At 37.4% G+C, this 24,092-nt stretch overlaps 1 protein-coding gene across 1 annotated transcript; it reads left to right on the top strand.

The window, feature by feature from the left end:
- The first annotated feature begins 6,320 nt into the window (after positions 1 to 6,320).
- On the top strand, positions 6,321 to 23,494 carry LOC109000905 (transmembrane protein 64). Its single transcript, XM_018977954.2, has 5 exons — positions 6,321 to 6,552; positions 6,989 to 7,257; positions 22,014 to 22,250; positions 22,360 to 22,577; positions 22,915 to 23,494. The coding sequence occupies exons 2-5, from the start codon at positions 7,009 to 7,011 to the stop codon at positions 23,174 to 23,176; spliced, it is 966 nt and encodes a 321-aa protein (XP_018833499.1). The 5' UTR covers positions 6,321 to 6,552; positions 6,989 to 7,008; the 3' UTR covers positions 23,177 to 23,494.
- Positions 23,495 to 24,092: the final 598 nt, after the last annotated feature.

The raw sequence follows: 24,092 nt of genomic DNA, 5'->3' as shown, positions 1-24,092 counted from the left end.
AAAGAGAATGACATAGGTTAAAGAGGTGAAGATGGTGACGGTTATAGGAAGGTGGAACGACAAAGAGCACAATGGTTGAAGCCAAAGGAAGGATGCCACGTGTCAAAATCAGAGAGAACATGTTGAACAAATCATGTATCCTACGCTGCACAAGGAGACGTGTGTTAGACGAGCTGATGACTTTCACGTTGCACGATGAATTGAATTACAAGTTGATAGGTGAACCATAAGATATAGGGGATATAGGAATTGCTTGAGATACAAGAGAAGAACATGTGTCCAGAAGAAATGGACAAGATTTGAAATGAATAGCATGGAAACATAAGGAAGAAATGAATTTTCTTATTTTAAATATAGAAATTTCTGCTGGCACACGTGCAACAATAATTTGCAAGGTAACTATTAGGTATAAATATGTATAATAGGCAATGAATGAGCTATAGGCAACTAAGGCCACGGTCATGTGAGACTGATGTGACAGAAGACGATTAAAGGTTCAAAATACATCAAACACACCATATGAGTTTAAAGTCAACCACCATATCCCTTTAATATTGGGACCAGTCCATAAAGATAAGCCCTAAAAGAGTGTAACCAATATGAAAACTTAACTAATCGTATCTCAACAAGATATAGATCTCTGAGAATAAGCCCAAGCGAAGTATTCATGCCAAATGGGCTCTATCAACGGCCGAATTGTGCTCCAAAAGATAATATACCAAACTGGGCACTGAGAGTCATCCTCAAGGAGAGGTTTCGTCATATTGGACTATCTTAAACCTTTCAAATAACCTACAAGGTGCGTATTATAGGGGCATAGATTCATTGGTTATAGAAAAATGATAACTTGTTGCTGACTTAAGCATTAGAAGCATTCCCAACCGAATTCTTTTCCTTTTTGGTTGCAAGTCATTAGGGTACTTCGCAGGCATACTAGGAAATTGCATGAACACCATGGATATGAATCTTCTAAAAAGAATCCAAGAAATAATTAGTTAGAAGGTGCTCGTAATCGTTTTGATGCCTTGAAGGTTGGAGGTAGAAATAAAAGAGCTCTAAATGACCAAGTAAAGTAGAGAAAAGTTAGGAGGTGGGTTCACGAGCACCTATCTTTTTGTGGACTCATTCAATCTAGAGTCATGGAAATAATAAGATGCCATCTTTAGCTAAATCTAACTAGAAGTATACATAAATTGATGCCAATGTGAGAAGAGTCATATAAGAAATAGAAGCTTGTGCATTAGTTGACATGAGAATTTTCTTATGCCTTCTAACCTCACAATAGTGCTGTGTTTGCACGCTATTTTGTAAGTAACAAATCTCTTTTAGACAATCATATCCTTTACAACTCTCTTGCTAACTTTATTTTTGCTCTTAATACAATGATTGGACTATTCTCAAATACCATTTGTTAGAATAAATTGCCAAAACGTTAAATAAAATTACAATAATACCAATAATATGTAATAAAAATAAATATGTATTGGATGAAGACTATTTGGTATAAATTCATGAGAACGGTTGGTGTAATGGAAATGTTGAGTAATGGAGTTTGATTTTCCAAAAAAGGAAAAATTACAAAAAATAAATGATTAACAAACAACTAACGTTTAATAAATTAGATAAATAAAGAAATAGGGTGACCCAACATATCCAATTAATTTTTTGAAAAATGATTGACTTAGAATTCTCTTATAACTCCATATTTAAAGAAGGGTTTGTTGGTAATATTGAATTTCATTTTTAGTAAAGTGCTACGTTAAAAATGATTGATTGTGAAATGAATTGTAAAAGAATTATTGAGGTGTGTTTTGTAGCTACCTTCCGCAACAGCGTCCTGACACCTACGAGAAAGAAAGAGAGGAAAATGCTAGTGCCAGAGGGCCTCCGATGTCAACGTCAAAACCAATGAGTGAAAACATCCTGCGAGGTTCGCGGGGAGAGCTAGACAAAAAGGAGGATAGAGAGAGAGAGGAAGAGAGAAACCTGAAAAATCCCTCCCCCGTAAGAATGTCACCTGCTCCCTTAGTAGCGACTTTATTTCCTAGATCATTATACGCCCACACCCAATGAGGTGGCTTCTTGTTGGCGGCGTCTCCTTTCCTAGGAAATCATTGCGTGTCCCCAGGCCGGCACATTAAATGTGGTAGATCCCTCCCCTGCTAATCGAGCCCCATTCAAGCATGGACTGGACCCTCAGGATCTTGGGCTTGGAAGTCTCTTAGGCCATGACCCGAGGCCCCATTTCCCTTTTCTAGTTCCCCTGCCAATTCCTGCCATACGAACAAAAGAAATTTTATGTTTCCCTCTTTCCCTTTTCCCATCATTTTGCCACATGCAGTTGCTTACTCTTCTACGTTTGGGGGTAGCGTGCATATCCATATCTCATGCTTTTTCATTTGATTCCCCCTCTATAGTGCCAGTTTAGGTCATACTTTTCCCTTACTACCCAGTTGTTTCCCTTTCTTTTCTTACCTTTGCCCAGAGTTCGACAAAATCCTCTGCTTGAGCGAATGGTTCCCAAATCTTCTTCTCTTCCCTTGGTTAACAAATCGCGTCCCGAAATTCCTCTTTGGAGGTTGGGAAATGTACCTTGTGGCGCTTCACAATATTTTGAGGGGTATCACGAGTCAGAGTCCACATCTCTGGCCGACATTGATGCCGTGCGCAGTTCTTACGGGATCTTGGAGTACATCAACCTGAAGAGGTCAGGCCTATGGCAGGGGGCTCTGGACTCGGAAGGGTTCGCAGCAAATGTGGCCTTTTATCCTATGATGTTCGCCATTAGGTTATGGTTTCCCTTCTGCCGTTTGTGCGTGACATTTTGGACATTGTTGGGTTGGCTCCAATGCGACTTCACCCCAACTTTTGGAGGATTTTGATGTCGTGCTACGTAGTTTGGCGTCGGGTGTTGCGTGACGTGGATGAGGAGTATCCGGACTTAACTGTAAGGGAGTTCTTTCACACCAACCAGATCCAGCACCGTGAAGACAACGTGTGCAACTTCAGATCTTGCTTGCGATTTCGAGTTGCCCACCTAGAGCCCCAGTATAATTGTGTCAAGTATTGGTAGAAGCAATTCTTCTTCATGTCGGGATAGGGTTGGGAGTTCACCACATGGAAGATGATTCGTCAAGAGTTCCTCGTTCGAGCTGTTTGGGGGATAGTTCTCGATGACAAGGATTTTGTGATAAAATGTCCACTCACCAGCTGGGATGTGTTGGGCGAGTATACGCCTGATGGAAGCACATCGGGATGATGTATGGAGTGATGCCCTACTGACCCTAGTAAATATCATGCAATTCATGGTGTTGTAGGACCGATCCGAGGTTTTCGGGTCGTGACTTCCTGAGGGGGTCATCTGAATCCAGAGGAGAGATTAGGCCTCGTAGTCCGCAGATAGGGGAGTCGAGCAAGAGGAGTCGCATCATGTCTACACGATCTTCTATAGGCCTCAAAGACAGCACCAGAGGGTCAATGATCTTATCCCAACTTGAGAGCACACCTCGCCTGCCTAGGCCTTCGCTCGCAGTCTTGCCTGAGTTGTTCGCCACATCGTCGTAGGGGGGGAAGGAAGGATTGCGGTGGGGCAGCAAGACCCGTCCCGCTTGGCAACGTTCGGGTCGTTATGGAGCAGTCAGAAGTGGACTATGTGGCTGTTGTGGGCAATAGGCTATCCGTATCAAGCTTGTAGGCAGTTCCCACTCGCCTCCAAGCGCTAGCTTCCACCACGCTAGGTGGGTCGGACTCCCCCGCGGGGCCTGATGGCAACAACCAGGAGCTAGACCTAGCCTTCTTCGCGACTTTCCTGGACCCAAAGTCGACGGTCCCGGCTATTGTAGGCATGCCTTTCAGGAATGTTGAGGAGATCCCTTTTGATGCGATTCCTATAGAATTCCTAGGAGGATTGGGGAGGAAGACTGCGCCACCTTCTGCAATGGTGACCTAACATGTGAGAGAGAAAGAGAGGAAACCGCTGATACCGGAGGGCCTTTGATGCCGAAGTTAGAACTAGTGAGTGTTTGCATTCGCAGGGAGAGCTAGAGAAAAAGGAGAGAGAGAGAGAGAGAGAGAGAGAGAGAGAGAGAGAGAGAGAGAGAGAGAGAGAGAGAACTCCGAAAAATCCGTCCCCCATTAGAATGTCACCTGCCCCTTTATAGTGACCCCATTTTACAGATCATCGTACGCCCACACCCAATGAGGTGGCTTCTTGTCGGTGACTTGTCCTTTCCTAGGAAATCCTCACGTGTCCCCCAAGCCAGCGCATTAAATGTGTTAGATCCCTCCCCTGCTAATCAAGCCCCTTTCATAATGGAGCATGGGCTAAACCTTCTAGGACCTTGGGCTCGGAAGTATCTTGGGCCATGACTTGGGCCCAATGTTTTTAATTTCGTCCCGTACCGGCCGGTACGGCCGAAATTTTTCGTTTCGGCCGTCCGGCCGGTACAGGTACTATATATATTCCGTACAAAATCCGGCCGTTTCGGCCTAAATTTCGGCTTGTACCGGCTAAAACATATTTTACCGACATATTTTGTGTTTTTTTTTTTTTTTTCGTTTTTTCAAACTACAAGTTTATTTTTTGACCCCCAATTTAAATTAGACTATTGATAATTTATATATATATGTATGTATTTATATATAATTTATTCATATATAAACTATTATTTTAGAATATAATTATTATATATATTTATATATATAATTTATTCATATATCGACTATCCCGAAACGGTACACGAAACGGTACCGGTACCGAAATATTTCGTTCCAGTGTCTTGACCGGTACGCCATCCGGTATGGTATTCAAAACATTGCTTGGGCCCCCCAATTCCCCTCTTCCAAGAATTGTTTAAGAGTTGTAGGTAGGGGTGTAAATTTGTTATTCTAGACTAAACATCCATAGGGATTGGACCGAACCGGTAGTTATTGGTCAGGTCTGGTCCAGTTTGTTCGTTTGGTTCGGCCCAATTTTTATTTTTTATTTTTTTCAAATAAATTAATAATTTTTTTATTTAAATTACTAAATTAGAATTAAATGAATTATTAATGTGGATTATATAATTAATTCATTAAAAAAATATTTTATATGTTCAATGATAATAAATTAAATAAAAATTATATAATTAATTATACAATTATTATATAAAATAATATATATTTTTCCAATTCGGTCGGTCTAGTCCGAAAAAACCCCACCTCGAGACCGGACCGAAGACTGAAAGTTGAGAAATCCTTGGACCGAGACCGACTGGTCCGTTTTGGTTCGATCCGGTCTGGACCGAAATGGTAGGTCTAATAGATTTCTTCAGTCTGGACCGATCGGCTTTCACCCCTAGTTATAGATATATCATAACCTCTATTTTTTTTTATTTCTCTATTTATTTTAATTTTTAGCTTTAAGTTTTGAACAATAATGTCTTAAAAAATATGAGATGGAAATTGAAAAAAATATAGTAATTTGGGGTGTAAATTTAAATTAATTGAAAAAATTTATTCAAAAAAATTAATGATGAATAATTTTTTTCAAATTTAAAGCCTCAATAGTTTTGAACGTAAGTTGAAGTCATTGGTTTAAAAATAATGGTAAATCCCGAAAATTAAAGGGAAGGCTTGGAGCCTTGGATAACCAATTTGACCAGGATAAAATGAAAGCAATGATTTAAGAGTACTTTAATTGAATTAGTCAAAATTAAAGGATAATTTTAATAAATATAAGAGAAATTTAACTTTTAACTATTCCATTCACATAAATTTTCACATCGAAATATCTATTTTTTTATTATATAATAATAAAATAATATAAGATGAATTTGATTTTGATTAATCACATCAAATCTCTACATTAGATTATACATTTATTCATTATATGATAATGAATAACTAATAATTTTAAAAATATTTAATTTTTTTAATTATTAATTTATTTAATTTTATCATATTTTACTATTTTATTTATTATATGTTAATTAATAATCATATTCTTATTAAATTAATATATCACTAAGTCAAATTAATATATTAATTGTGATAAAATATGTAATAGAAAGAAAGAGAAAGAAATAATTAATAAAATATGTATTTGATGTATGTACAGTAACCTTTAAATTTAAAATTTTTTTTAAAAGTCACTATAGTTATATTTATTTAGAATTTGACTAATTTAATGTGAATATATTTTATTTTTTAATAATTAAATAGTTATTAAATTTAATTTTTAACTAATCTAATAAAAGTCTAAGGCAGCAGCAGGTAGAGCCGCAGAATCGCAGATGCTCCAGATACGAACTTAATCGGGACTGTTTGGTCAAAATGTACGCAAGAGTCAAAAGTCAGGTTGGGTGTGCGGACTGTTACATACGGCCATTTTTTTAAAAAAGAACAAGGATCAAGGAACCAAAAAACGAACAAGAAACGAAACAAAGAGAAAAATACTACTTCGTGCTCGGAAACAAGGGGATTATTGGTGGAACAAGCAGCAACCAAACAGCCCCAGCCCTTCGGGAGTCGGGGGTTTGTAGGCGACAGACTGGACAACTCCTCCGGTAGTAGGTAAAGATACTCAATTTGGCTCAACACTACTTGATCTGCTTTCTTTTCGCGTGCCCAATTATTTGAGCTTTTCGGGTGTTAATTTGGTCCTCTAAGATAGGACCCTAGGGTTCCATCGTGGAAAATCTGTGAAATTGAGTAGAAATCTGATACAGTGGTATTTATCACCACCTATTACGTACCCAGTTATATGAAAATCTAGTTTTAGGTGGGAAAGACTTGTATGTATAAATATACTATCATTTGATAGATGTGAAGCAGTATATAGTTTTTCACCAAAATTTTTAGAGTTGCCCTGCAAGAATGGTTTAGGATTCTTAACCCCTTTTGCAACTGCTCTAATTTCGATACGAGTAACGAACTTCCATTTATTATGGTTTATTTTGAAATATGCTTGCCAAGGCTTATAATATGCTATCTTTTTCTAAATTCATAGCCTTCTGGTTTCTCAAAAAGATGCCAAGCTCATCTGTCGATTTAGCGAGACATGCAAATTCTGCACATCATGTGAGGGAGAACAGTGAATTTGCTAGGCTGGTCATATCATGTGAACCATCTTCTGTGGAAGCTGATGTCTTACAGGCTCAAGCAGAAGCAAGGACTAAGTGTTTCATGTGGTGGGTCAAGGCCTTATTATGGTGCATGGTAATCATAATATTTCTTCTCATGTTCTTGAAATGGGGACTCCCATTTCTTTTTGAAAAGGTACTCCTTACTCTATCGTTTGATTTAGTTATTTATTTTTTCATTATTTGTTCATTTTCATAACAAACAATGTAATACGGTATGCATTGATTAGCCCTGTCTATTCATTTATTTATCTTGTCCTGTATATACATTGATTAATATTTTCTTCCATTTTTGAGACTATTCTGTTGGGGTTTGAGACTGATAATACCTTTGTAGACTCATGAGATTTCTTTATTTATTTTGGGTAAGTAAAAAATATTATAACCAAAAGGAACCCTATAAAAGGAAGCACATACCAGCACTACATGACCAATACAACAGTACATAGGAAGAACACATAACAAAGAGGAGAGAACAAGGCTGTAATAATACATAGCATATATAATGCTGTATAGCTCATCGGATAGTAGCATAGCTCAACAGACACTTCCACAACGATTCAGTGACCTAACCAGGTAGCATTAAGACAACAACATATCCTTGACAAAAGTTTGTAGCATTAAGACAACAAGATATACCTAACGGTTTTTCTTTATTTTTTTTTTAATTTATTTAATTTTTAATTTTTTTTTATATGTCGGGGAACCTCTCCAAGGCAGGACCCTTCGGACCCACCCCTGTAGAGTAAACTCTTGTCCCGTGCACCGCACCCTCGGAAGTTTACCTACACGGAACTGGTTAAATCTCTGGCTTTTCACCAGGGGGTGTGGCCCTAAAGGATTATTTGCACTCATGAGGTGTTGAACCTTGGATCTTGAAGGGAGTGATACCCCCAAGACCAAGGCCTTCACCACTTGGGTCAACCCCCTGGGGTTGGATATCCCTAACAGTAGGTAGCATATAGTAGCAACAATTAAGCAGCAACCAGTAACCAAGCAGCTGACGGTAGTTTGTGGCAGCCACCAGGAACTAGCAATAGGCAGCAACAGTAAGGCATCTTGCATATAGCAGCAACCGATAGATAAGGGTGTAATAAGCTCGGTAGAAGTAGGCAGCAGGCGGCATCAAGTAGCAGCAACAAGGCAGGAAAAGGGCAAGAGAAGAATAAGGTAGACCAAATTCTTTCAGAAAAGGGCAAGAGAAGAGTAAGTGGTCATGGCGTTGGATTTAAGTGTTACATAGGGTACACTAGTTGTTTGGGCAATGCTATGGGAGGGTAGTCCATCCATAGTACTCAAATGCTCTCTAACAACTAGCCACATGATTAAGACATGCCTTGGAATTGCTCCTTAAACTATATTAGGTCATACCATGGTTATAGTTGGCTCCACGGCCGAAAAACTCACTCAAGCATACTTCATAGAGAAGTTTTCATTTGGGGTTCATGCCCTATCATTTTGTCCTTTATGGCACAATTGGGTTTGAAGGTTGGAGGAGTATCATTCCTTGAAACCTCTCAAATATGACTAGGGAGATGTGGAAATATCCAATTTGTACCTCATAAAATTTGACAGCCTAACATCCATAGCCACTCTGGATTCGATGATAATGCTTTAGGGAAGGTGTTCGTGAGGACCGGGTCCAAAGGGTGCTCGTGATTAAAAAAACAAAAAAGTGAATGGATCTTTAGTCCCCAACAATGAATTGCATTCTTTTTGTGCAAAAAACTTCTAGGGGCCATCGGATTGGGGTTAGTTCCCCTTAAATTACCTGATGTGCACTTAGTTTTGGTGGTATGCTGCCTCTCTCTAAGTTTAGGTTCGAACCCTGGGATGCAAACAACGTCTAGGGACCATCGGACTAGGGAAGTTCCCTTATATTACATGAGGTGCTCTTCTAGGAAACTCTTTGCTGAGGGCCTGTGGTAAGAGCCTTGGTCTTTGTGTTATGCTCCCTTGAGGTCTATGTTAGGTGCAAACAACTTCTAGGGGCCATTGTACTAGGGAACGCCCCCTTGAATTACCCGAGATGCACTTGCGCTGAACTCTTTGCTGAGGGTTGTGCACCTCCGGGATTAGTTAGGACTTTCTTTCAGACACCTGGTGCTAATAAAAAAACAAATTGCATTCTTTCACAGGGAGATTCCTGTGGTGAAAATATTTTCCTACTCACCCAAGAACTATCAACAAGTGTGTTAAGATGCCAAAATCTTCAATTCTGAAGAGATAGTTTTGAAGTCGACAAGACCAATTCGACTGATTACTACTAGTGCAAATATAGCATAGCTGTTTGAGTAGGACCACACAGTTCCGAGTCTCAATATGTTTCATCCCAAGGCCACCTTCCTTTTTCTGGGAGGTGTGCAATATCCCAAGACACTTCAGCTCCCTAAGATTTCAGCTCACTTCCCCTCCATAGGAAAGCCCCAAGTAGTTGCTTCACTTGTCAGATGATTGGTTTATGCAATAGAAATGTAGAATACTGATAGGCTTGAATAGCAAAAACCTCCAGATCTAGCCTTTGCAGAGTGGATATAGTTATTCAAAAAGCTCCATCTCCAATCAGTAGCTTGCATGATTTGGTTCTTATTATTTCCATGACTCTAGATTCAATGAGTCCACAAAAAGATAGGTGGTTCTCATGAATCCACTTCCTAACTTTGCTCTACTTCACTGGGTCATTTAGAGCTCTTATATTCTTACTTCCAATCTTCATGGCATCAAAACGATTATGATCACCTTCTAACTAATTGTTTCCGGGATTCTTATTAGGAGATTCCCATCCATGGAGTCCTTAACATTGCTTCATAATGGATTCAGCTTTGGGGTGGTTGTACCTGCATTTTTATAACTATTGGTTGAAGCCTACTATTTGCAATTAGAGTTGGAAGTGCCATGTCAAGTGGTTCTTCTTCTCGTACGGTCTCTTTTAAGGAACAAGAATTCGGCTTGTTCATTGTTTCAATCCCCACTCTGCTCATGACTCCACTCCATGGGGGTGATTATGGGTTCAAATGTGCTTGATTCAACGTCAACCTTACTTAATTTTATTTGGGGCTTCCTTCTTAACCCTTCTCTCTCCTGACAACTTTAGTCCATCCCACTTTAGTAGGACTATTGGGAGGAGCCATAGAAGTAGGATCCACTTCTGAAAGATTCTTTGAGCAAGCGATAATTGTTTGCCCATAGACTTTGCCTCGAGTAACAATTACTTGTTCCCAATCATATTTGACCTCACAATTGCCTGTTCCCAATGGTGCTAACTATCCTACTTAATGGGCAAGGAGATCATACATCCAATGTAAAGATGGTTTTCGGTGTTGGTTATCCAGTCCCCATAGGCTTTCGCTTTTGCGTCTCTCTAAAATTGCAGCCATGGTAAAATCTTGGTTTATTTAATCATTAATCATTAGGGGCTCCCAAGCACATGAATTCTCTCTCCTGTGTACTATGCTCTCCAAGTGTGCTTGTTCCCCCTCCTTTCTTACCATGGCAAGTCTTTGTGAAATAACTCCGAGGAGAAGAAAAAGAAGGCGTTAAGAGGACCTTCCTGGCCCAACCCTAGACACTCTAAGATCCCTTTTCAAATAATTTAATAGTGTACCTCTTAACTTAGCCCACAAGGGATTTTCTTGCAATCCCACTTTAAGTAGGGTTAAGTTAGATTGTCATTCTCAGACACACATGCTGCCATATGCCATGGAGCATTGTCTAACACTGTATTATGAACTCCATTTGATTGAATCTCTGTTGTCACTGGAAAACACTTTAGTGAATCCAAAGTCTTTCCAAAGCTTAAAAACAACGGATCTCACAACCAGATTGGGGAGTTTCTATCCTACGAAGCATCTTGCCAAGGTGCCATGCCTTCCCACTCTTTATGACCCTCATTGGCAATACCCTTTGGAGAATTACTTTGGGTTTGTCATTTGCAATCAGGCTGAACAAATTCTAACATCATCCATGGTTGAATTGACCTGGCGCCGGGGGGTGAGGGGGGGCGTTGTTTGCCCTTTACTTGGATACATGCCCTTTGATAACTCTTAGAGGAGTTCTTGTTAGCAACAAAACCCTCATTCTCTTGTGACCTATTAGATTCATTGTTCTGATTCGCTGGGTGTCCACATGGGTCAGCATGCTGTCCTTGTAGACCATCTCGTGGTTTTTACTTCAAATATAAGTGTTCTTCAACAAATTAACAAAAGGAAGTATTTGTTTCCCATTTCTAGAGGCTAACCCATGGCCTCTTCCAGTTCTGCCACCTACATGGGGAATGTGAGAATCCTTTACCTCTGATCTCAATAAAACAGGGGTTTTTAAGGGATTACCTTGTTCTTACTTAAATGCTGATCCCACCACCTTCATCTGCCCCTCTACAGGTTATGAAACTCCCTTGGGGTAGTATCGGGCTGGTCAAACTGAAGCCAATCACACTTCATCCATAGGAGTTGAACAGGGGAAGCAGCACAAACAGGGCCATTGAGCCCCTAGGCGAATATTCAGACATGGTAGAGAAAAATTGTTTTGTTTGGGGGAGGGGAGAACAACTAGCAAATATTGGGGAAGTTACATGGGTATGGAAGGAGATTGGGGAGCAGAAACAGAAATGGTCATTAGATTGGTATCGAAGGAATGGTCTGGGATTGAAAGGGACACGCTTGCACTTGCTGCCTTGTTCAATTGGTGAGGGGAGTTGAATTTCAGAGGTTTAAGTCCAAAGTCAGCATTTTATGAAATTTCTCTTGAAGCATTTTATCCTAAAATGATATCTGAATTCTGATAAGCTCACAGCTCTGTTTTGTTGACTGTTGGCAATAATCTGTATAACTAATACATGGCATAGAGTACCATGTTGAATTTCAACACACTTAGGGACGTGACGTTTGGACATAGAGATGAGACATGAAATTCTCAAAACTTCTCATAATTTCATTTCCAAACATTACTCAAACACAAAACACTTTTCAATTTCAAATCTTAACTTTTTCATCTAATCGTTACCTAATCATTATCCAAACACAAAAACCGATATGACTTTTATAAATTTCAAAACAAAACACAAAAAATCAATTCAACTTTTACAAACTTCAAAACAAAAATAATATTAAAAAATTATATACAAACAATTTTTTAATTTTATAATATTTTTTTTTCAAATTTCTTTCTCTCATTTTCCAAAACCCAATAAAACATTTTAACTCAAACCATTTCACTACTATTCACAGAATTTTGAGATACTCCAAGTGTCCAAACGAGTCCTAAGATTCTCAACATGATTGACTAATGTATGATCCAATTACTTTCAACCTTATTATGTTTTGGATGGCCAGAAATTCTCCTCTTAGTAAGATTGAAAAAATAATAGAACACGTCCTCTAAGAGTAATGGCATTGATATAGGCAAATTTTTTAGCTAATATGCCACTTCTTGTTTTTTGGCTGGTCTACTAGAAACTTAGCTCCATATTGGATTAGCCCAATTCTATATATGGACAAGTAGCGGGGAGCGAGCCGGATTTTGAAATGAAAAGAATAAGTAGGAAAAGTAGCTACCTGCTGACCATGCCTACTGATTGTTTCCATTCTTTATTGTTCTAGCTGTCTAACCCGACTTTATTGTGGTAAGCCAGTTTATTAAGCCTTTTCTTATCTTACCTCCCTGCCTGAGAAGGACAAGCAGGATCTCCAAAACTGACCCAAATTACCTAGAGTACTACCTGGCGACTTAATAATAAAATATGATTTATTTTCTTTATTATAATAAAACATTAAATTGAACTATACTTCCAAGGCTATATCAACTATTGAACTGTCCAACACAAGACTACTGAAATATTGAACTGTCCAACACAAGACTATATCAAAATTGAACTGTCCAACGCAAGACTATCAAAATTTTACATCAAACTTGAACTGTACCACCAAGTCATACCAGTAAAAATTGTACCAATCTATACAACTATGAAATTTATGAAAATTTCAGAATTCAGCAGCTACAAAATCAGAGTCACCCACGAAATACTGTCTATATTTTCTGCTCTTTACAACCCATTGCAAATGCACAGCAACCCATCAAAATACTTTTTAGATTGGCACCGACTGTTCGGGCACAAAGTCCCGACTAATCTTGGGGTGCACAGGCCTTTGGCAAGGAGTTTCCCACAAGTGTACCTCAGGTAATTCAAGGGGAAATTCCCTTAGTCCGATGTCCCCTAGAAATTATTTACATCCAAGGATTTGAACCTACACTTGGAGGGAGGAACCCATCAAAATAAATTACAGAAAATGCACAGCCATTCCTCTTTTTTTTTTTTTTTTTTCTCTCTCTCTCTCTCTCTTTTTCAATCTTCTTTCTTGGAGGTCTCGCATCATTGATGGACATATGCTCTGAAATATTTTCATCCCCTAGTTGTATCAACTCAAGATTAGTAGCTGAACATGAAACAAACTATGAAAATGGAGACCAATGCAGCTAATCGAGCAGCAGCTACTAGGGCTAAAAGAAAAAACCGAAAACCTACCGAACTGAATCGACTGGTTCAGTGGACTGAAGCGAAATATGTATATATTTTAACTTTGTATTATATTATATATTATATGCTATATATATTATACATATTATAAACTTAATATAACAAGAAATTTTAACCTTATTATTTATGATTCCTTGATATAAAATTACTCTTCAACATGAATATTAATACCAAGTTATTAACATGTTATTATTTATCCTCACATATTAAGTTACTTACCAAAAAATAAAAAAAAATCCTCACATATTAAGTTACATACTTACATATATTATATTGTATAAATATAGCAAATATATATTAAATATATTTTGATAATTACATTTTTACACATTTTGAAGTGACTTACATATTATATATATATATTTTGATAATTATATTATTTAGGAATGTTGTTATGCATTATTAAATGCATGTTATTATTAAACTAATTAGTGTATTTTGGCTAATTTGTTTTAGCTTTTTTTTGGTTAGTTGGTTGTATGCATGTTATTTTGGGCTCAAACTCATATTTGGGCTAGAAGAATCATTCATTTGGGTCAGAAAAACCAACCAGCCCAACAAAAAAGCCCAAAACTGGATCACACCTTTAAAACCGAACCGAACTAAACCGAAATTGAAAAACCAAAATAAAGTTCCGGTTCCTTGGATGAACCGGTTGGTTTCGGTTCTTGTAATTCCAAAACTGACTTAGACCAATTTGGTTCAACAAGATGTCTAAAACCGGGCCGAACCGAACAGATTACACTCCTAGCAGCTACAAACTAATACAGAGCAATGTAGCTACAAACAGACTAAATAAATCATGACATCAAAAATAAATGAACATGGCATCAAATATTTCAGAATACCGAGGCAAATGCTTTAATTTACATGGGATTGAATATAAATGAACATGGAACCCCTAGGGTTGGCTTAAGTGGTAAAGGCCTTAGTCTTGGTGGTATGCTCCCTCTAGGTCTAAGGTTCGATTCTTATTGGGTGCGAACAATTTCTAGGGGCCATTGGACTGGGGGAACTTCCCCTTGAATTACTTGATGTGCAATTGTGGGAAATTCCTTGTTGAGGGCCTGTGCGCCCCGTGATTAGTTGGGACTTTGTTCTTGGACACTTGGTGCCAATAAAAAAAGAACATGGGATCAAATATTTCAGATTCTAAATGTAAATGAACATGGAAACTGAATAATTAATTAGAAGGTAAACTTTAGAGAGTAGGGGCCAAATGTAGAGTACATAGGCAAGTGTGATGCAAACATAACAGCAAATTTGAAAAATATTTACATGTATTTTGGAGTCAACGTTAAAAGAAGATTAACATTTGTTACACGGAAACTAGAGAAGATTTTTACATGTGAAAAATATCCAGCTACAAGGAAACTGCATTAGGTATATAGCAAGTGAGGCATTGAAATGCTCGGGACTGCCCATAATGTTATACAGCAGCAGCCACTGGGAATTTGAACATTTTTAATTGCAGCAGGCGGAAACAAGAACCCAACAACTCCTAGTCAATTTATAGTCCATTTTTTATACAAGAGAGCATTCAACTAACTTGAAGAATGCTAACAAAAAATTCAGCAAATTATTCAAATTATGGTCAACTTCTAGTCCCTTTTTTTTTAATAGCAAGAGAGCATTCTTTGAAATGCATTTCTCTGGTGTCAAACACAAAACTAGGGAAATTCAGCTACCATTCTATTATGCTGAAGTTGAACAGGCCTAGCACCCTTGGTAACATTTCGCTCTGATTTTGCAATCTTGCTCTTATCTAAATGAAAATAATTTATGTGGTAATGCTAGATACAAGCCTAGGACGCACAAGCCTAGTGTAGTCTCTTAGAAAAAAGCTGGACCTACTATAAAAAAGTGAATTTTTTCAGTTGGGTCTGTAACGTCCCAAGAGAAGGCTTGAACCACATTTGGACCATAGTCCGAAAAGACTAGTCAATGGTATAATTGAAACCCTATTGGAATTATAATAACCAACAAGAACTCCCTTCCAAGCAATGTGAGATCCCATACACTACCTATACTCATTAGTTAATATAAGGTATCACAATCCCCCTTAAATTTCGATGTCCTTGTCAGGCCATTTCATCATACGTGGTACGACTCAAGTCCCACACTTCTGAGTGGGATCGAATTTAATACCATTTGTAACGCCCCAAGTGAAGGCTCGAGCTACATTTGGGCCATATTCCTAAAGGACTAGTCCGTGGAATAATTGGTGTCCCGTTGGAATCATTATAAAGTGCCATAACTTCTTATTTTCAAGCAATGTGAGTCCCACACATTACTTACACTCATCAGTTAGTATGGAATATCATAGGGTTCTATTTTTCTTTAAAGGGCCTGCACGGGGCTTTCATAAATCTTGAAAGTCATGAAATGATAAGATAATGGTAGGGAACAAAAGCATGAATCGATTGAGTCGCAGAAAATCGAATCAATCAATGATGCTATGTTTGGTTAGCATGGAAGTTCCAGAGTGGACAAGTGTATAAAACTTTAAAATGAAAATTTTCTCTCATATGTGAATATTCCATATTACTGAGCCACAAGAAATTCCAATGCCTAAATGCTTTATATTTTCTTTCTCCATCCCTTTCTAGTTTTTTTATCAAACTAAACAAAGAGCAAAGGCGAAACAAATTAAACACAAGTTCAAAAAAGAAGACAAACCTTAGGTTGTGAAGGTTACAAGAAGATTTAGAGAAGCAGGACTTGTGGGCCTTGTTACTTGAGCTCTGGATTCTCCCTTGACAACCGCAGGAATTGCACCTTGCCTCGCTCGCATGTAGAGAAACCCTAGCGAGTCATTGGAGAAAGAGAGAAATCACTCTAAGTCGCCATTAGAGACAGCAAAATAGCCGGCAAGGGTTTTAGAGGTATATCTATATATATATATATATATTTGAATGCATGTATGCATATATATATATTTGTTTAATTTTAGCTAAAAAATCAGGTGGAATTGTGACTCCAATGTAGATGTGTAACATTTCAATCAGAATTAGGGGTGGGGATGGGTCGTGCGGTAAGGGAGGATCAGCCTGCAATGGAGGGAGAGAGGTCGGGAATGGAGGTTCGGTCGGCCGAGAGAGAGCTGGATCAGAGAAGGGAGAAACTGAATATGTTGTGCGATATGTGATGAAATATAGAAGAAATGGGGGGAGACGGGAGAGAAGCAATGAAGAGAAAGTAAAGAGGACAAAAATGAGATCGATAGGAGAAGAAAATGTGAGAGCCAAAGAGAGAATGTTACCGTTTGGGCCAGAGAGAGAATAAGATTAAGAAAAGTGATGCCTAAAGCTACAATGTGAATGCAAAGATGTTGAACTACCGTAGCAAAAATGTATTTAGACTAGTCTATGGCTAAGCCAATACAGACCATTTTGACACAAATTATTTGCATTGCAATGGCATTTGGCTAAGCCAATGCCAGTGCTCTAAGAGCATTAGTATTGGTTTAGGAAGAGTTTTAGGTAAAGTTTGGCTAATATGCCACTTTTTGGGTTCTAGCTACCCACTCAAAACTTGAACCCCACATTGGATTAGTCATCTCATTCTCTATAATAATAGTAAAACATTATTATTTTTTATCATTTTTTTAATATACTTTTTTAATGCATAATTTTTATATATGTTTTTTTAAATGCTTTTTTATTTGCATTTTTATAATTTCTGACAACCTATACACCCGAATACATAAAACATGTCTATCAACCTAATTTTTTATTTTTTTGATACGTATGTCTATCAACCTAAATTAACTTCATTTCAAAGATAAAGCTCCTTACGGAGCATTGGAGCAATATCCTTGGAACCCAAGGTTGATGGGTTGGTTTTTGATTCAATTGATCGGTCTAGTGCGGTTTTGTTGGAGAGAATGTTTGAAAAGGAGGAGTTGCTCAATGTGATAAGGGGGATGGACAAACATAAAGATCCGGGACCAGATGGCTTTTCCATGGCATTCTTTTAGGCTTGTTGGGACATTGTTTGGAAGGACGTCATAAAGTTTTTTCTTGAATTTACTAATATTTGAAATTTGAAATTTGAAAAAAGTCTTAATGTTACGTTCATTGCGCTTATTCCAATAAAGTTGGGTCTGTGGAGGTGAATGAGTTTTATCCCATCAGTCTCGTTAGTGGAGTGTACAAGATCATCTCAAAGGTTCTTGCAAATCGTTTAAGTGAGGTTATGGGAAAGATATAGAATGCCTTTGTCAAGGGAAGACAAATTCTTGACTCTATCCTCATTGTTACTAAATGTTTGGAGAGTAGAATCAGAGTGGAGCGCCATACATTCTTTGTAAACTTGACATGGAGAAGGCTTTTGACCATGTTAAATGAGAATTTTTGGTGTACATTCTTGGTAGGTAGGGTTTTGGAAAGAGATGGTGCAAGTGGATGAAGCATTGCATCTCTACTATTAGATTCTTAGTTTTGGTTAATGGAACCCATGCTGGGTTTTTAATAGTTCCCGGGGATTGAGACAAGGGGATCCTTTGTCCCCATTCCTTTGTTTTTGTAATGGATGTTTTGAGCAGAATGTTGAAGGCAGTGGTGGAAAGGGGTTTTTATCTCAGGCTTTTGGGTGGGTAGCTCTTCACATGGCAGCATTAATGTCTTTCATCTACTCTTTGTTGATGACACTTTGATCCTTTGTGAGCCTAACCCTGACTATATTCATTCGTTATGTGCACTTTTATTGTTTCAAAGCTATTTCTGGCTTAAAGGTGAATTTGTCAAAGTCTAAAATGGTCCTTGTTGGTTTGGTCAATAATTGAGGGGATTTGGCTGATATTTTGTGTTGTAAGGTATCTACTTTGCCAATGAAGTATCTTGGTTTTCCCTTGGGGGCACATCATAAATCCAAGGCAATGTGGGACAGGGTTATTGAAAAGATTGAATGTAGATTGTTTGGTTGGAAAATGATTTATTTGTCTAAAGGGGGAAGAATCACTTTGATCAAGAATACTTTATCTAACCTCCCAACTTATTTCCTATCTTTATTTCCTTTGCATGCAAGAGTGGCTAATAGAATGGAAAAGATCTTTCGTGCTTTTCTGTGGGGAGGTTTAGTGGATGAGAAAAAATTCCACTTGCTTAGGTGGGACAAGATTTGTATTCCTTTATCTTATGGAGGTTTGGGGTTAGAAAGTTGAGAACTTTTAATTAGGCATTTTTAGGGAAATTGTTGTGGCGGTACCATCAAAAGGGGATGCCCTTTGGAGGACTGTTATTGATGCCAAATATGAGAGTTTATTTGGGGGAGATTGGTGCTCAAACGAAGTAAGAGGTGCATATGTGTTGGAGTGTGGAAATTCATTCGGAATGAATGGGGGGATTTCTCTAGAAATTTCAGATTTGAGGCATAAAACCCCAATGGAAGGTCCAAACCACATGACCTATACTCCAAAAGGACTAGTCAATGATACAATTGGAGCCCCATTAGAACATTATAAAGAGTAAGAACTTCTCATTTCCAAGAAATGTGGAATCTCATGCATCACTTACCTTTATCCTTATCATATGAAGTATCACAATCTATTTACCTTAAATTTTCGACGTCCTTGTCGGGCTAGTCTGTCGTAAGTGGCACGGCTCAAATACCACTTTTCTGGTTGAGATAGGCTCTGATATCATTTATAACGCCCCAATGGAAGGCCCAAACCACATGATCTATACTCCAAAAGAACTAGTCAATGATACAATTAGAGCCCCATTGGAACATTATAAAGAGTAAGAACTTCTCATTCCCAAGCAATGTGGGATCTTATACACCACCTATCATTATCCTTATTATATGAGGTATCACATATATGGAGCAACCACTTGTGATTGTTTGCTCAGGGGGAGTATCGAGATGCTGTATGCAAGTTAAAAAATGCACTATATGATTTGAAGCACCCCTCGAGCCCCTCGAGCATGGTTTGGACGGTTTTCTGATGCTATATGGGCATTGGTCTTCATAGATGTCAAACAGACCATTCGGTATTTTACCTGCACAATGATCATGTCATATTTTGTTGGTTTTATATGTGGATGACATTGTAATTAGTGGGAGTGACTCAACTGGGTTTGCTGGCTGAAACAATTTTTTATGATCATTTTCAGACGAAGGATTTAGGCAAGTTTAGATATTTCCTTGGGATTGAAGTTGGCAGATCTAAAAAAGGTAGTAGCCTATGTCAAAAAAAAAAAAAAATGTACTTGACCTTTTGGAAGAATTGGCATGTTGGGTGCATGACCTATTGATACCCCTATAGATCCAAATCGTAAACTCTTGTAGGAAGAAGGGAAGTTGTTTGAAGATCCAAGTAGGCATCGACGATTTGTTGGGAAATTGAATTATCTTACTATCATTAGACCTGACATCTCGTATGTAGTGAGTGTAGTGAAGTCAATTTCTAAAAACACCCAGGGTCTCACATTGGGATGCTGTAGTTCATATTATTCGTTATCTTAAGCGAGCTCCTGACCTTGGTTTGTTGTATAGGCCAAATGAACATTTTATAGTTGAAGCCTTTCAAATGCTGATTGGGTAGGGTCTTCTTCAAATAGAAGATCTACTCATGAATACTGTACCTTTTTGAGAGGTAACATGGGTACATGGAAGAGTTAGAAACAAACAGTAGTAGCACGTTCTAGTGTAGAAGCTGAATATAGGGCAATGACTCACACTATCAGTGAGTTGACATGGTTGCAACACTTCCTTCAAGAGATTGGATTTTCAGCTCTTGTTCTACGTAAGTTATTTTGTGATAATCAAGCTACACTGCATATTGCCTCTAATCCTGTGTTCCATGAGAGGATTAAAAACCTAGAGATTGATTCACTTCATTCGAGATAAGATATTGAGTGTTGACATTTCTATACCTTTTGTGAAGTCTGCTGATCAACTTGCAGATGTGTTTACTAAGGCCCCGTTTGGATGGTGAAAGTATTTAATCTTATCTCATCTCATCATTACAATATTTTCAAATTTCCATACAAAATATAATAAACAATTTAACTTTTTCAAATTTTAAAACAATAATAATATTAAAAAATAATATTCTAACAATATTTTATTCAATTTTCAACTTTCATTTCAACTCATCTCATCTCATCTCATCTCAACTCACTATCCAGGCAGTACTTAAGTCTGTGTGTCATAGTCAGTTAAAGTTGATTTGTTCCAAGTTGGGTTTATATGATGAGCTTTGTTATTCATAAGCCCCACACACCACACACCACACACAACTTCTTTTATTTTTTTATTTTTAAAATTTTTTATTTTTTTTTTGGTTTTATTCTTCTTAAAATAATTAAATTCTTTTACTCATCATCCATATATCACACATTTGGTAAGAGAAAAAATTAAAAGAATAACAAAAATGGTGATGTGTGGTGTGTGAGGCTTATGAATATAATTTTTCTTATATGATATATATGCCCCAACTTGAGGGGGAGTGTTAGAGGGCATTATTGTTATATGTATAAATTGTGAGGGTATGATTGTCAATTGTATGTTATATATATTGGAACAGTAATGAATAGAGTGTAAGGTTTTAGTCTATGAAACTGTTTTCCCTCGTGTGGGTTTTTCTCCGTGTTTCACAGTACAACTCAACTTAAAAACATTGATAAAATACGTGTCACACACTCTCTCTTTATAGACAAACTGCATCAGAATATTACATTTCCAATCACCAAAATCCATCATATAAAATTCAACTTCAAAATTATTCTCTACACCAAAATGACCCAAATAGAACCAAATCACAAAGCAACCCTTTGATATACTTGACATAGATCTGGTACATTGGGAGGTGGATAGAGTTGGTACAGACGGCATTCGAGATGTTGATGGATGCCAAGTGCTCTGAGAGGGTGCCAGTGTGACCACATTTGTTCTGGGACTTTACTAGGGACACAAACTGATGGTCGTGTTGGATCTGTTCCTCATCGATCCATCCAAAATGACAAACATTCAAAGCTACCCCCTTCCATTAAATCTGCAATATTATATGCTACAATATTATATGGGTTGCACTGGCATATCTAAGGTCAACAAAACATTGGTATACTTGCTCGTCAGCTTTGATTTTTATTTTTATTTTTGACATTCAAGTATGATTGAAAATAAAAGCTCTCTAAACAGACAACTAGAGAAAGCACTCAAAAGTTATGAAAATGCCATTTTAAAATTATCCTCCTGCTATTTAGGAAAGTATGCCGAATATCATGTTAAATTCCAAATAACAGACCAAAAATAAAATAAAATTATGCCATCATTTATGCAGTAATTTTTTTTCCTGTGGAAGCTCTAAATCTTTGTGCTTAATTTTATCTGAATCTTTATCAATTTCACTGTAGGTACTCTTCCCCTTCATGCAATGGGAAGCCACTGCCTTTGGCCGTCCAGTTCTTGGCCTTGTGCTTGTTGCTTCTCTGGCTCTTTTCCCTGTGTTCTTAATCCCTTCTGGCCCTTCCATGTGGCTGGCTGGGATGATTTTTGGATATGGGATTGGTTTTGTCATAATCATGGTTGGAACAACCATTGGGATGATCCTCCCCTATTTAATTGGACTTCTGTTCCACGACCGTATTCAAGTAAGACTTGAGAATACTTGTATTGCTATTATCTTACTTTTTATGATTTAATGAGGTGGGAAACAGTTTTATGCATCTGTCTCTGATCTATCTGTTGTTCATTGTGCAGCAATGGTTAATGAGATGGCCCCAGAAAGCTGAAATGATTAGAGTTGCTGGAGAAGGAAGCTGGTTCCATCAATTCAAAGTGGTTGCTCTCTTTCGGGTTTCTCCATTTCCATACACAATTTTTAACTATGCAATTGTGGTAACAAGTATGAGGTTTTGGCCCTACTTATGTGGATCAGTTGCTGGCATGGTTCCAGAAGCTTTCATTTATATCTATAGGTCTGTGCTCTGAATTCCTAAGTTTGATTGTTTTGCCCTGATCGTAGTTCAAAGAAAAATAAAACGTGGTAAAAGATAAGAGGTCTTTCTATTCTCTATTATTTGTTGATGGTAAAAACATAAGTCACAACCAAATATGGTCAGAAATCTATTGACAATTATATAGTTGGCCTGATAAAATTCATTATTTATTACTTTTCCTTTTTCCATATTTCATCTAATAGTGACTTTCACTGGTTCCATTTACACGCAGACGCAGACACATGCACACATTTATATACATATACAAACATATAAATGTGGATATGTGTTAAACCATGTTGGCTGTTCTTTGCAGTGGCCGGTTAATAAGGACATTAGCAGATGCAAAGTATGGGAACCTCCACCTGACTACGGTGGAAATCATATACAACATCATCTCCTTCATCATCGCAATTGTGATAACAATTGCATTCACTGTTTATGCGAAAAGAGCTTTAGATGAGATTAAAAGGGCTGAGACTGGTGGGGAAAATGCCTCTCTCTCTGACCATGGTGGTCTTGAGATGGAAAAGCTTCCACTTGAAAGACACAAGCAACTTTGTTCCTCATCCATTTAGTCATAGCCTGGGTTCTTTAGCAATATCCTAGTACCTGTAAATATTGGGATTCAAGTAGTGGGGGTCTCAGGTTCCTCGATCCTTGTAACCCTTTTCTTTGAGATGCCACAGCATTTGATATTTGTAAGTACAAGTTGTGCACACACGAAAGAAAAAAAGGACCGGTTGTATCATATATGAAGTGTAAGTTTTAAGCAGGTTTTCTTGGCAGAAAAATGAAGTACGAGAGACTTTTAAGAATGTTTACCAAAAATGAAGTACGATAGACTTTTAAGAATATTTACTTATGCATTGGTTATTATCTTTGGGTTAACAAACTAAAACATGTTCTACAAGTAGTTAAACTATAATTACATGATATTTATCTGAACCTTAAGTTGTATGTTGTCTTCTTGTTTATGGATCTTTTATTCAGAAAAAAAATATTGTATAAGTAGGTCTAGGGGTGTAATCGGTCCCCTTTTTGACATATTTTAAAATTGAATAGATATACACCGGTTTTGAGAATTGGAGAATTGATATCGGATCGATTCATTACCGAAAACGGAACTTTCGGTTTTATCGGTCTCGGTCCGGTTTTTCCGGTGTAATGTTGTTTAATTTATTTCTATAATATAATGTCTAATTTCAAGTTATTATACTAGTGTCTAATTTAATTATATATGTTATTGATAATATGATAGTTATATATACTAAAACTATTAGTTTATTTATATTATATATGTAAATTATTTTATAATAATTAACACATACTAGTATAGTATTGAATTTAACTATACTACTATAGTGTACATAAGTTAGACTATACACTTTATATAAGTATATATGATCATATGTGTAGACATGCATTTATAAAAATGAACATATATTATAATTTATTATGCCTTAAAATGTATTTATTCTTGCTATATATATA

Source organism: Juglans regia, chromosome 16, assembly GCF_001411555.2.
Source record: "Juglans regia cultivar Chandler chromosome 16, Walnut 2.0, whole genome shotgun sequence".
Classification (NCBI taxonomy): Eukaryota; Viridiplantae; Streptophyta; class Magnoliopsida; order Fagales; family Juglandaceae; genus Juglans; species Juglans regia.
Note: the sequence above shows the minus strand (reverse complement) of the source record. Positions and strands in the feature narration are given on the sequence as shown.